At 39.9% G+C, this 15,006-nt stretch overlaps 1 protein-coding gene across 2 annotated transcripts in view; it reads right to left on the bottom strand.

The window, feature by feature from the left end:
- Positions 1–15,006, bottom strand: part of afg3l2 (AFG3-like AAA ATPase 2) — a 48,074-nt gene that overhangs the window by 24,100 nt on the left and 8,968 nt on the right. Inside the window, exons 3-8 of one of the 2 annotated variants that reach the window (XM_052023993.1) lie at positions 12,299–12,370; positions 11,969–12,081; positions 10,117–10,269; positions 6,844–6,918; positions 3,411–3,535; positions 779–1,052 (exon numbers count right to left, since the gene is read on the bottom strand). In XM_052023993.1, coding sequence (XP_051879953.1) covers positions 779–1,052; positions 3,411–3,535; positions 6,844–6,918; positions 10,117–10,269; positions 11,969–12,081; positions 12,299–12,370 — 812 coding nt within the window. The remainder of the gene's footprint in view (positions 1–778; positions 1,053–3,410; positions 3,536–6,843; positions 6,919–10,116; positions 10,270–11,968; positions 12,082–12,298; positions 12,371–15,006) is intronic. The other variant, XM_052023994.1, reaches the window with a different exon arrangement.

Raw genomic sequence — 15,006 nt, 5'->3', positions numbered from 1 at the left:
ATCAAGGATTCAAGATTCCTTGGAATGTTATGTTGAACAATGAAAAATGGTAACGGGGTATATGGGCTGAAACTCGAGGTCAGACCGGTACAGCTATACACAAAGTGAAAAAGGCAACTTGGTCAGCATGGACGAGCATGACTGTTGGTCAGAACAGAGCCGAAAGGCCTGTATCTGTGCTGTACGACTCTGATGCTAAACAGTGCTGATCAAGTCAATGATCCAAAAAAAATTAACTCCACTTTTCTTCCCCCCCCACAAATGCTGCCTGATTTACTGAACATTTCCTGTTTTTAAATTCACTAAGGTCAGTGAACATTTAAGCATTAAAGGGGAGGTGATAAATACTGATAACATCAGAAGTTGGAGACTTATTTGGCCAGAACATAATTTAAGAATAATGTATATTTTGTTCTTAAGTATCAAAGTGGAGTCTGTGGAACAGGCTTGAGTAAAAGGTCAGTCCAATTTACAGTTTCAACAGAAGCTGCTATATTATCAGTGGAGAAAGACTGGAAGTGGTGGGGCCATGAAGATATCAAAGACCATTTCCCACTTCAATTATTTCTGGTTAAATGTTTATATTGTGCACTGACTACCCATATTTGGAAGGAGCAGCACATAAGCATTTTTTTAACCTTCATATCTCTGGATAGAATAAACATCCCAATGCCAAAACCTATAGGACTAGGTTAATGACACCATTCTGTTCCCAAGAGCTACCATTAATAACCTTACTTAGACCCCATGGATTTTGTCTAAAGAAAAAGCAACTCACCTTTGGAATTTTTGCTCCAAGTTCTTGATACTGATTTGGATTCTTCAGAAAATTGACAAATTCCATTATTTCCAACTTTGCTTCCTCACATCCTGCCACATCCTTGAACTTTACATCAATTTCATCCTTGAGGACCTTTGCTGTTGTTTCTCCCACACTGAACAGTCCACCCATGCCACGCCCAGGTCGACCAACACCCGCTGACCCTCGTCTCAGGGCAAACAGCAGAAACCCAATGATCAGTATAGTTGGAAGCATGCTCAACAGAAATGAGCTAAGCAAAGATGATAGACAAATCAATTCAAATTAGAATGCAATGTGGGAGAATTAATTATAAAATATTAGACACAAAATCCAAAGTTTAAAAACACTTCAGCAATGTACAAAAAAGACATTTTTCCAAACAACTAAAAGCCAATGTTTGATGAACATTTCTAATTAACACTAAATTCCCATTTTTAAATTGCAAATATTATAAACATGCAAATATTAAAACTGTTAAAACTTCAATTTATAAAAAGGCAAACCCATATACCTAATGAATTACTAACATGATTTTCAAACTCAAATATCCTAAATCACTCAATAACAAAATGACAGAGCGCTGGAGCATCATGCCTAGAGGAGTAGAAAATACATGGATTAAGCCAATGATTCAGCAGGGAACTCAGTTATTCATCATGGGAATGTCCTACAGATGGTAATAGAACAATGTTACTAAGACGTAGGCAGAAACAGACCCTCAATTGTCGTTAAAACTGAACAAGCCTCCCAAGAAATGAAATAAAAACAAAATACTGCAAACACTCAGCACGTCAGGCAGCACCTGTGGGGAAGAGAAGCAGTGTTAACATTTCCATTTTAACAAATGGTCTCTGACCTGAAATGTTAACTGCTTCTTTCCACAGATTCTGTCTGATCTGCTGGGCATTTCCAAAATTTCCTATTTTTATTTCAGATTTCCAGCATCTGCAGATATTGATTTTCTCCCAAGTGGGATAGTGGAAGAAATGACAAACTAGGCACCACCCAAAACAAATCTGAAAAATTGAAGCTAAGATACAGACTGGCCTTAAATGCTACTTATTTGTGTGATAAAACTGTAAATTATGTTTTATCACATACACATGACATTGAAGTTTGAATCTGAGAATTCTTTAAAGCCATCTAGCAGGATTGACTCATGGATATAGCATGCTAAACATTGGCTATGCAAGATATCAGGACTAAGGGCAAAGGAAGCAAAATTTTGGGAAGGCTCAGAGGATACAGTAGCGTGGCAGTTTTGTTACTGGACTAGTCATCCAGAAATTCAGTACAAATCCCACTAGAGCACTTAAGAGACAAAATTCAATTTTTAATAATACTTTGGCAGTAGAAGGCATGTATCAGTTAAAATGATCATAGAATTACTGCAAAACAGATTCACTAATATTCCTTAAGGAACGCCACTGTCCATAAAAGTTGTGATTCCAGTCCCTGGTTGAGATCACTTAATCTTATCTGCCCCCTGAAGTGGCAAAAACCACTCAGTTGTATCAAACAGCTTCAACAACCTCTACCAACACCACCTTAAATCAGGGTGACTAGTGAAGACCAGAAATGCCAAACAAGTGCCGCATCCCAAGAATGAATAAAAAAAAATTATTCTAGGCTGATGAGATGAACTAGGGAAACGAAGGGAAAGTACTTGCACCAAAATCACTTTCACAACATCATGTAGTTTTTATATTTGTATTTACAAGATCAACATATGGAGATACAAGAAAAGGATGACTGTAAAACGTTTTAAACCCTTTTATGGGCCGAGAGTAAAATGAGCAATCCTGAGATCAACCCTGTAGCAGCAGATCTGATTAACCTCACAGAACAACACCGATAGTAAATGCCTAAACATAATCCCCCAGTGGTCAAGTCAATTTGCGCATGACTATCAGGACAAGTTCAAGTGCGAGTGCAAGCTGATAACTGGACCTGCACTTACATTTCCAAGTCGTAAGTGCAACAGGATTTGAACCACATTTCAGGTGGTTCAATGAAGCAGCAGTTAGTGCTGTTACAGTGCAGCTTCAGCCTGGGTTTGATCCTGACCTCAGTTGCTGTTTGTGTAGACTTCACACATTCGGTTTGTGACTGCATGGGTTTCCCTGGGTACTCTGGTTTCCATCCACATCTCAAAGATGCACTAGTGGATTAATGGGCTACTGTAGATTACCGGTGTAGATGGGTAGCAGAAGAATCAGGGGGGAGGGGGGAGGGGGTGGAGGGTGGAAAAGAGATAGAATTGGTTACAGAGAAATGTTGGGGGGGGGGATGGGATTGCTGGAATGCTCCAAGTCAGCACAAACTTGAAGGGCCAAATGGCTTCCTTCTACTGCAATATGAGATATGAAAACATGAGATTTAAGTATGTCATAGTTCAAGACAAAGCCAATTCCTTATGAGCTTGCAAAAACATTCTGCTGTAAATAACGATATGGTTCAATAGGATGGCAGGTACAAAAAGTAGTGATGGCCCTAATGACACGGCGACTTTGTTCTTTTGTGCAAGAATTGTTTTCAATTTTATTTCACTTTTGTTACATGGAATACATTTCCAAAGGGGAGTAAGTAGTAGAGAAAAACATCTTACCCATCACTTTCTGTGGAATATACGACAGGTATTCTACTTTCACCTTCTATACCCTGTTCCTGCTGTGCAGACTCCAGATTCCTTTCAAAGGTATCCACGCTCCCAATGTTAAACCAGACATACTGCTGTAGAAAAACAGATTCAAGGATATGAGTCTAATTACACTCCCTTACAATGAAGGTATATATAGCACACTAAATTAACTTAGTTAAGACTAAATTCATTAAAAAGTCAAATCATTTCTATTCACCTGTCCAGGTAAACCTGGAGGCCCAACAGCACAATATAAAATTTCTTTTAGCATCTTTTATAATTGAACTGTTGTCATATTGTCAAACACAGCAGCTAATTTATTCATAGCAATCAGCAAAGAGTTAAGAGACCTGTTAATGGGTTTAGAGTTCCTCCAGCAGATTATTTGTTGTTCCAGATTCCAGCCTCTGCTGTTTCTTGTGTCTCTCTCTAATGTGTTTAGAGGTACTGTCTGAGGATTAACCACAAGGACACCTGAAGAAATCCACAGGCAGTCTCTTAGGTTGAAGATGCCTCACTTCCAGAGCTCCATGGGTTGAGGTGGCTGCTGTGGCCAGTGTAGGACTCGCAAACTGCCAAAAATGGGCAGGAAGCACTTGGAAGCAGCACACCACCCAAACTAGTCATTTACCCTGGGGCTCCTACATGCTCACAAAGGAGTCAACGGTCATTTTCCAATTTCAATGGTCATGGACCCAGGACCCTCATGAATCAGTGGGGATGTTATAGATGTTCAGGGGGCCTTTAGAAGCATCCTTGAATCATTTCCTCTGCCCACCTAGTAATCACTTGTTGTGATAGAGCTCAGAGTACAGTCTAGTGTCAGGCGTGCAAACGACATGGCCTGCCCATCGAAGCCGGCTGAGCGAATTTAGACCCTCATTATGCTATTGGTGAATGTGGATTTTGTGACGGTAAAGCAACAATCTGCTGGAGGAACTCAGCAGGTTGAACAGCATCTGTGGGAGGAAAGGAATCTAAACATTCCTGCATCAGGACTCTTGTAAAGATAGCATCAGTGCTTTGAAGTGCCTATTAGAGGTAGCTCATCCCTCCAAAGGATAGCAAATGGGAATCACCACAGCCCAGTAGACCACAAGCTTTGTGCTGTGTAGTCCTGAACCTCAGACAGCCAAAGGCTAGTCTAGTAAAGGTGAATTTCATCAGCCATGTTTGCATTCATTGACAGGCATCTCCCAAGATATGGAAAATGATCCATGTAATGATTTTTTTTCATGGCCCTGTTATGGATCTTTCTTTTTGGGGGTTGAAGTGGGGGAGAATTGTGCATCAGGGGCAGGCTGGTAGCCACTTTTTCTCTGTGAATGTCAGTGCAAAGCCCACTTTCTCATACACTTCAATGAATGAACCTATGAAGACTTGGAAATCAGAGTCCAAACAAGCACTTGTCCAAGTGTTATCATGCAATGGAGGTGACATAGGTTCAACTGTTTCCTGTTTGTCCTGTAGATTACTTACATTCCAGCAGGAAGCTTGTTAGAGGATGATACAATAATATGGTAATAAAGATTAAGCACGACTCATATGCCATCTCATTGGAAACACTGGATGAAAATGAATTTAAGAGTAACCAGATTTGAGAAAATGCTCCAAAGTCCCTTAAATTGACAATCAAAGGCTTTTGCATGGTCAAAGAAGACCATATATAGTGGTTGATATGATCTCCTGCATTCCTCAAAGTTGTCATGTGGTGAAGCTCGTGTCCATTGTGCCTCAAGATGGACTGAAACCACACTGATTCAGGGAGCAACTCTAACTTCTGGGTGGTAGCAGTTGAGGAAGAACCTTGTGATAACTCTTGCTGTGAGAGACATATCCTCCTCATCCCAGAGCTGAAGCTGTGAATTAAGTTCTTCTCCACTGTTTGCTCCAGAGTCTGTTTCTCAGTTGACTTCCTATTAGTCTGCAGTGACAGAGAGGCTGGATTGAGTAGTTCGTGGAAACAGTCAAGGACACCGGCGTCAGAGTCACGGTTGAAGAATTCTTTGAAGTGCTCCTGCCAGCAAGCATTTTTATCCTTGATAAGCTATCCTGTTCTTGGCTCAGAATCAGCACAGCTTCCGGACATTCTGCACCTTTTCCATCTGTTCTTTATGTTAAAGATTTTTATTAGAGCTCAGCCTTAAGGTGAAGGTAGAGCTGTTTCTTTTACCATGAAGTGGAGAGTTTCCAATCCAAAAATGCAAAACATGGTTAATTAACTTTGAATCTCATGGTTATTCTCATCAAACCTGCCCTGATGTTTTCAGGTAGGGAAACCAAAAGACTCTTCACAAGTATTAGCTATGGAGGACTTTAGGTCAACTCAAACACTGTGGACACTAGGAGGTTCCTGTTGGTTGGGTGGGTGTTGGCAGGTTGTCTGTGAGGCAGTACAAGAAGGTCCCTAAGAGCTTAATATTGATTTTCTTGAAGCTGCATTTCTGCCATTGATGATTTTGGGACCAGGCTGATAGACTAACCAGCACCTAATCTGTTCTGTATTCTTGAATAGTCCACAGTGCCCATCATGCCACAGGTTGTATGGACATCCTTGTGGTCTCTTGTTTGGATGACGATAACCCAACAGATGACAGCACCTGGATTGGTGATGTTGCCATGAGGTCTTGTATTTGTTTCTCTGACAAAGAGTGTTCAAGCATTACCAAACACCGTTGGGGTTCACCTTCCCTATCACCATGTCCGTCACACCCTTCCAGAGGGCTGCATCATTTATGCTAACTCTGGCACTGAAGTCACCCAAGAGGATCAATTTTTCTACCTCTGGGATGCAAACAAAGTGTTTTTTTTAAGGTTAGGATAGTAGTCTTCCTTAGCTTCATCTATAGCTTCCAGGATAGGGTGTAGGTGCTGATGACTGTAGTGTGCCAGTTCTGCACTAGGGATTGGAAGGCTAGAAGACATATACTTATACTGCAGGGGGAGCTGCTGTGGTGCGGACTTCCCAATTACAAAGACTACCAAAACACGTTTATTGAATTTGGCAAGCAGATTTTAACAAGGGTTTTCGTTCTACTTCTGGGTGACATTACATTACGCAAATTCTGGCATGCAGACCCCACCAATCATGGTCTCTTGCACAGTACCAATTTTCTTCTATTTAGCCGTTCTCCATATTCTAGGCCAAAGCTCTCTACTTTACTCCCTATACCACATTCATCCCTCTGTCCATCTTTAGGACATTTCTTAAAACTTACCCCTTTGACTAAGTTTTTGGTCATTCGTTGTTTCATCTCCTGTGGCTCAGCAACAAATTTAGTTTGATAAGCACCTCAGAATAGTTCATTACCTTAAAAAGGCGGCATATGAACACAAGTTCTGTTGTATAGTGCAAATTCATAACAATCTTCAAAGTAGAATATTGCATATTTGTACTTACCCCATCCATGGTTACTTTATCTGGAGCAAAAACTACTCTAACATAGCGTTTGTTTACTACTTCCAACCTGTCCACCTAGCAACAAGAAAGAACAGAGTTGGTTAAGTAACAAACTTTTTGACCCAATTCATCTTCATTTCTACATGTTAACAGAATTCCAAAGCATCCATCTTTTGTATAGTAATTAAATGTTCAAATGCAAGCAGAAATGTTTATAATGAAGGTAAAACAAACTTGTATGTAAAAAAAATTCTTTTCAGTCAAGAATTCCAAATGTTAATTGTCAATTGTCCAAATGCCAAATGTCAATATAAGTTATCAATGCTAATGAAAATCTATCCCTTAATTTAAATAAGTTTTTCAAAGAAAGTACAATATATCTGCGTGAGTGATTGTTTCCAAGTTAACCTGTGATTTCCCCACATCTTCATTCAGCAAACTTTGTCTTTTTGAACCCATCTTGGCATGGGTCTTTATTTATGGATAACTGTTGTGCTCTGAAGTACTTAGACAAAAGTGATTGCTTCCTGTCCCAACTAGCTTGGTAATGTTATAAAGCCTACAGTTTGTGTCATCAGTACATGCAGAGAGCTGAAAATGCATCCCATATACAGCTCAATGTTCTGTCTGAAAATTCAGGCAGAAAACCCAAACAAGTTCCAAACTAAAAAAATTCTTAATGCAGACAGCAAATGCAGGATTTCCTCATTTATTGTTTGGTAATGGTAATTTTCTGAACATCAGTTTACCAAACCTTCAATAAGCAATCTGTTCACTGACACTATAAACATCCTAGACTCCTCAGCCAGGGGAAACACCTTCCCCAAGTCTAAAAGGGGAAATTTCCATTAGCTGAATAGTCGTAACAGAAAATTCACCTGTAATCACTGTAACGCTACCCACAATTAGACCAATGAAATATATACTCTATCCAGTCATCAATGAATACTATGAAACATTTTATTCTTATTATCACTAGCTTGAAAAATGCTTTAAAAATGTATGGGAGAATTTGCACAAAGTGGGATTTTCATAAGTCAGATCATTCATATACTCAACCTCACCTTATGTGGCAAACCCGAAATTCCTGGAACCTATCCTGTGAACCCTCATTGCTTTTCCTCTCTACAAAGTACAGCCTTTCTTAGATAAGGAGACCAAAATTGTACACAGGTGCAGTCTCGCTAATGTTCTATACAACTGCAACAAGGCTTCCTCAGTCCTGTATTCAAATCCTCTTGTAAAACAGGCGAACAGTGTTCACTTTCTAAATTGCTTGCTGCACATGCACATTGGCCTTAAGCAACTTGTGTACAAGCACATTCAGGTCCCTTTGAACATCAACGCCACCCACTCTCTCACCATTTAATATATACTTTGGTTTTCTTTGATGTGCAAAGTGGACGATCTTACATTTCCCATATTATAGAAAGGATGCCATTGTGCTGGAGAGTCTGCAGAGGAGAGCCACCAGGATGGATTGGAGAACCTCAGTAATGGGGAGAGATTGGATAGGCTGGGCTTGCATTTCCTGGAGCAAAGGAAGCCGAGCAGGTGACCAGAGAGGTACATAAAATTATGAAAGGCATAGATAGGGTAGATAGAATCTTTTACCCACGGTAGGGGATATCAAAAATAAGTCACGAGAGGAAGGAGTTTTAAAGGGATTTGAGGGGCAGTGTCTTACACAGATGGTTGACATCTGGAACTTACTGCCAGAGGTGGTGGTGGAAGCAGATACAATTATGTTTAGGTGGCAAATGGACTAGCATAGATAGGGAAAACAATCAGCATTAACATGGAGGGCCAAAGGGCCTATTTCTATGCCGTACAATTCTAAGACTAAAATTCCGTTTGCCACGTTCTCATCCACCCACTCAGCTTGTCCCACCTCCTTGAAGCCTTTCTACATCCTCTTCCCTGCTTACGATCCTTCCTGGTTTAGTATCAGCAGCAAACTTGGAAATGTATTTCATCGCTGAAGCTAAACTCTCAAAATAGATTGTGAAAACCCGAGACCCAACCTCCAATCCCTGTGATAACACACTAGTCACAGCTTGCCAATCTGAGGAGGATCAGTTTCTTTCTACACCGTTTCACCTCCAATAACCAATTCTCAATTCATGTCTACACGTTACCCTCAATTCCACATGTTCTGGTCTTGATGATCAGCCATATTGAAAACCTTCTGAAAATCCAAACACTCCACATCCAGGGGTTGCCCTCTTCTACTCTACAAGTCAATCCTCAGAGAACTCCAGAAAATTAATCAAATGTGATTTTTCTTTCTTGAGTCCATGTTGGTTCTGATCAATTATATCATTCTTTTGAAGGTGTTATGTTATTACATCCTTCATTACAGATTGCAGCATTTTCCCTACCACTGATGTTAGGCCAACAGCTTGGTACACCCCAATTTTCTCTCTCGCTCCTTTCTTAAATAGTGGTACCCATTAACCAATAGGAACAATCTCAGGATCTACAGTACTTTGAAAGATCCAGAGCTGAGCATCCACCATCTCGAAGATCACCTGATTAGTTTGAGAACACAACCAATACCTATTGAACTCCACAGCAACTGAATTGAACTAAACACCATTAAAATTAAATCAAACCCATTAGCTCATTTCAGAGCACTTGAGAGGCTAAACTTCCCATAGAGTAAATAGTATGGGGTAAAGAAATTAAAGTAAAAGATCCTGTTCAGCCAATTGAAGTAGACACATGAAGCAGCAGCTATTCTGTGGAAATCAAATGAAAAAAATGAATCTGAGAAAAATAGAGGGCTAGGGGTAAGCCTAGTAATTTCTAGGGTAGGGACATGTTCGGCACAGCTTTGTGGGCCGAAGGGCCTGAATTGTGCTGTAGTTTTTCTATGTTTCTAAAGTATGAATCTTAAACCTTAAGTAAATCCAATAAAGCTACCAAAGGTCAGTGTAACTCGACTCCAGTTACTGCCAACAATGCTGTGATTGTTTCTAGCATCCTTTAAATGCTTTACAATGTTTCAAAAGCATTACAGTGAGAAACTATATTTATGACACATTTTCCAAATGCATAAAGAATCTGGAATGTGATGAATGTGACTTGGAGATCACAAACAGCTAATCATTCTATATAATTATACAGCTGCCTATTATAAAGTAGAATTTCAGAATAAAGAAAATTAAACATATTTTTAGACTATTTGGCAGACAGATGTCAAAATAAGAATTTTACATAAATGCAACAAGTTTTACAATAGTCAGGCATACATGGTAATTCAACACTTACTATTCCTTTAGAAAGGTAATTATTGACAAAGTCCTTCCACGTAACTTCTCTACCAACATTCCTGAAGAAAACGTAATAAGCAACAGTTGCCCAAAATGCTGCTCCTCCTATGAAGTAAAATCGAAATTCCTTATCGTCCCATGGAATATCACCCTAGAAAGTAAAAAAACTATTAAATAGTACATGATGTAAATAGATCATGCATCATTGACACTATTCATGACAGTACTTACATGCATACTTATTATGACAAAGGAGGCAGCTATTCAACCCATTGGATCTCAGCGGTACTGGAGCATCCAGGCCAGAACTACTAGATTGCACCACAGTTTTTTTCCCCCCCCATGTGTTTTTATAGCATGGATGAATGACAATAAAGTAACTTGAACTATGCTGGCTCCCAGTAGAGCAATCCCATCAGCCCCATTCCCCTCTTATTTCACTGTAGCCCTGAAATGTATTCTCCTTCATACGCCCATCAGCCTTCTTTGATTCTTTGGCCACGAACTTGTGATAAAACTGCAATTTATAGCAGACAATTAACTCAGCAACACATCTTTGAGATGTGGAAAGAAACTGGAGCACGCAGTGGAAATACATGTAATGGGGAGAACTTGTGAACTCCACACAGACAGCATCTGAGGTCAGGATTAAATCCAGATCCCTGGAACCAAGGCAGCAATGCCAACTACTGTGCTGTTCTGATAGAAGAAATGCCCTATCTGTAACATGGATACAATCTATAGTCTAAGTGCCCATCTGTTTCATATGTAGCAGAGGGAGCAAACAAAATATGCGCAGGCATTTGAGAGTTCCTAAGGCAAATATTTCTTGGGAAGAAAAATGGTACTTTTTTTTATTAAATGACACTTCCAACAAGCTCAGTGGGATTTAATTTTATTAATTTACCATTTTGAGATCATTAGGTTGTTGGTACTGATCCATTCTTGACACGTACTTTGTTATATACGCAATTCAAGGCTTTGAATGTGTTAATTGGGTTACTGTTGCTGCCCTTTTTAACAAGATTTCACCACTGGGGAACAATTTCATGTAGTTCTGAAGCAGGAGGCAGATTAGTACCATTTAGTGGCTATATTCATAATTCATGGAGGCCAGGATTGCCATGGAAATAAGACAAAGAAGTTCTGGTTAATTGCAATCTTAACTTTATTCAGAGTCAGAGTAATACAGCACAGAAACAGGCCCTTTCGCCCAACTCATCCATGCTGACCAAGATGTCCAATTAAGCTAGTCCCATTTGCCCATGTTTGGCCCATATCCCTCTAAACCTTTCCTATCCATGGACCTGTCCAAGTGTCTTTTAAATGTTGCTATCGTACCTCCTCAATCACTTCCTCTGTCAGTTTATTCCATATACGCACCACCCTCTGTGTGAAGAAGTTGCCCCTCAGGTCCCTTTTAAATCTGTCCCCTCTCACATTAAACCCATGCCTCTAGTTTTTGATTCTCTTTCTCTGGGGAAAAAATAAGTTTGTGCATTCACCCCATTTATGCATTCCTCAGTTTGTCATTCCTCAGTCTCCTACTCTCCAAGGAATAATGCCCTATCCTGCCCAACTACTCCCTATAACTCAGGCCCTCGAGTCCTGGCAAAATTCTCGTAAATCTCTGCACTCTTTCCAACTTAATGATGTCTTTCCTATAACAGGGCAACCAAAATAGTACACAATACTCCAAGTGCGGCATCACCACCTTTCTTCACAGATGCTGTCTGATCTGTTGAATGTTTTCAAAACTATAATATTTTATTTTTAATAAAGAAAGTGTTTAGAACTCCGGGAATTTAAATGTGCAGGGCTGAATTAAAGCAAAAGTCCTCAGCAGTTACCTTCTGTAACCTGGCCCACCAAGTGGATTCATCCTTTCGGCCTCCTTTCTTTCCACCACTCCCACCACCTGAACCATTATTTCCAAGACGCTGAGAATTTGTAGATTTTGTCTCTGTGAAATATACAATACATCAATATCAAAGAGGAGAAATTCAGTCACCATTGTTAATTGGTTAGGTTATCATGTAGTGTGGATATTCAACATGGATTAGTGGAATACTAATCCTAAAGATGACACATTTCCTGTTAATTTATGCTCATTAAAAATTCTAAATTCATGCAAATCAGTTATAAACTAGAATACGATGGCAATAAATGATATCCAATACCTTTCGCCTCACTGGATGATTCTTTGGATTCGCTTGCTTTTTTGGATTTGTTTGGAAAATATTTTTCAAATCCTGCAGAAAAATGAAATCAGTTCAAAAGCCATACAAAGTGTAAACTTAAATAAACCTTTCTAAATAATGCATAGGATGAAGTTTGAAACCCATGACTCACCATTGCGCAGTGATAAATATAGCTCATTATTTACCAAATTGTTAACTGGAAAATTAGGATGTTTTTCAATTCTCTGGGCTGAGAAGTGGAAGATGGAGTTCAACCCAGATAAGTGTGAAGTGGTTCATTTTGGTAGGTCAAATATGATGGCAGAATATAGTATTAATGGTAAGACTCTTGGCAGTGTGGAGGATCAGAGGGATTTTGGGGTCCGAGTCCATAGGACGCTCAAAGCAGCTGCACAGGTTGACTCTGTTGTGAAGGCATATGGCGTATTGTCCTTCATCAATCGTGGAATTGAATTTAGGAGCCGAGAGGTAATGTTGCAGCTATATAGGACCCTGGTCAGACCCCACTTGGAGTAGTGTTCAGTTCTGGTCGCCTCACTACAGGAAGGATGTGGAAGCCATAGAAAGGGTGCAGAGGAGATTTGCAAGGATGTTGCCTGGATTGGGGTGCATGCCTCATGAAAACAGGTTGAGTGAACTCGGCCTTTTCTCCTTGGAGCGGAGGATGAGAGGTGACCTGATAGAGGTGTATAAGATGATAAGAGGCACTGATCGTGTGGATAGTCAGAGGCTTTTTCCCCAAGGGTGAAATGGTTGCCACAAGAGGACACAGGTTTAAGGTGCTGGGGAGTAGGTATAGAGGAGATGTCAGGGGTAAGATTTTTACTCAGAGAGTGGTGAGTGCGTGGAATGGACTGCCAGCAACGATGGTGGAGGAGGAGACGATAGGGTCTTTTAAGAAGCTTTTGGATAGGTACATGCAGCTGAGAAAAATAGAGGGCTATGGGTAAGCCTAGTAATTTCTAAGGTAGGGACATGTTCAGCACAATTTTGTGGGCCGAAGGGCCTGTATTGTGCTGTAGGTTTTCCATGTTTCTAATTCTATTTTGCATTTAATCCATTTTGCTACATACATGGTTCAATCTTTTTTTCCCCCCAGGAGGTGGTGATCTGCCCTAATGAACCTCTCCAAGTTTCAACAAGGATAACCATTGTGGTATCTCCCAAAGGAAGGTAAACAAGTGCGTGTATCCTGATACAGTGATGAAGACCGATTTGCTCATGGTGATGGGTCCCATAATCTTGCTGATAATCCAACACCTATTTCAAACAACCAAGTTGACTTTACATTCAAATGTGTCATAGAGAACAGCATGGAATTAGGTCCTTCAGCCCACTAAATGCATGCCAATTATTAAACACCCATTTACCCCAATCCTACCCTAACCCATTTTATTCTCTCCACATTCCCATCAGCTACCCAGCTCCCCAAATTCTACTGCTCACCTAAACTAGGGGCAATTAACCTACCAACCCACATACTTTTGGGATGTGGGAGGAAACTGGAGCACGTGGCAAAACTCATGAAGTCACAGTGAGAATGTGCAAACATCACACAGCACTGGAGTCAGGATCAAACCTAAGTCACTGGAGCTGTGAACCAGTGGCTCTACCAGCTGTGCCACTGATCTTGGAGTCATCAGAACACTATCAACTGAAAACTATGATGCATCAAGCTTTTTAATGAGTGGAAATTATACTAGCCATGGCATGTCCCAAACAGTTAGATTCTCCATATATGATGACCATGGGAAAGGCAAGATTAGCAAATCCATAGTCATCACAACAGATGCCAGCATTATGTTCCTCATTCCAAAATAGTGGGGCTCTAGGAAGCAGTGATAAATATAGCTCATTATTTATCAAAATGTTAAATGAAAAATTAGGATATTTTATTATATTTTGCATTTAACCTATTCTACTATACAGATTACCCTCTTTCAATTTCCCCAGAGGTGAAGACCTGCCCTTGTAAACCTCTCCAGTTTGTAGTAAAAGGTACTCTCATATTACTGTTAGATAGAGAATTCTGGGATTTTGACCTAGGGATTTATGAGTGGTAACAAGTCTAATAATTGGTTTAAGTTGTTTTCTTTCTCACCTGTGTTCATAATATTCCCAGTTTATGAGGAAGGGAGAGTGGTGACCTTAGTCACCTGAACTTTTGCCAATGCCAATAATGTCCTGGAACTATCTACAGTAGAAGCCCTCTTAGTGCTAACCCACATATTGCCAATTAATTATAAATTACTTGGCCAAGGTGGAAAAATATTAAGAGCCAGCAAAAAGAACACCATTAAAACTTATCAGCTGAATAACTTACTGGCCAGCTGAATCAGTTTAGCCCAGTTACTGAAGACAGCCACCTTCATCACATTTGTTTGGACAATGAGTGCATTATGTCACTGTTTCTCAGCCAGTGAGAATTCAGGAAAATGTTTTGTGTATTTACAATGGGTTCACAGACAATCCTCATAACTTCAACTTGTCTACAAATGCTATCTAGCTGATCTTAAACCCATAATCACATAGCTATACACAATGAAGCAGAACAATGCAGAATGGCACCCGTAGGGAAAATGCAACAAAAGATTGTAACTATCGATGTCTTAATTTACCAAGGTTACATCATCTGTGTTGTGACAAAAATAATTATGATCAATAAATTTACAGATTTAGACAATGTA

This window comes from Pristis pectinata, chromosome 9 (genome assembly GCF_009764475.1).
Source record: "Pristis pectinata isolate sPriPec2 chromosome 9, sPriPec2.1.pri, whole genome shotgun sequence".
Lineage (NCBI taxonomy): Eukaryota > Metazoa > Chordata > Chondrichthyes > Rhinopristiformes > Pristidae > Pristis > Pristis pectinata.
This window is presented reverse-complemented; position numbering and strand designations above follow the sequence as displayed.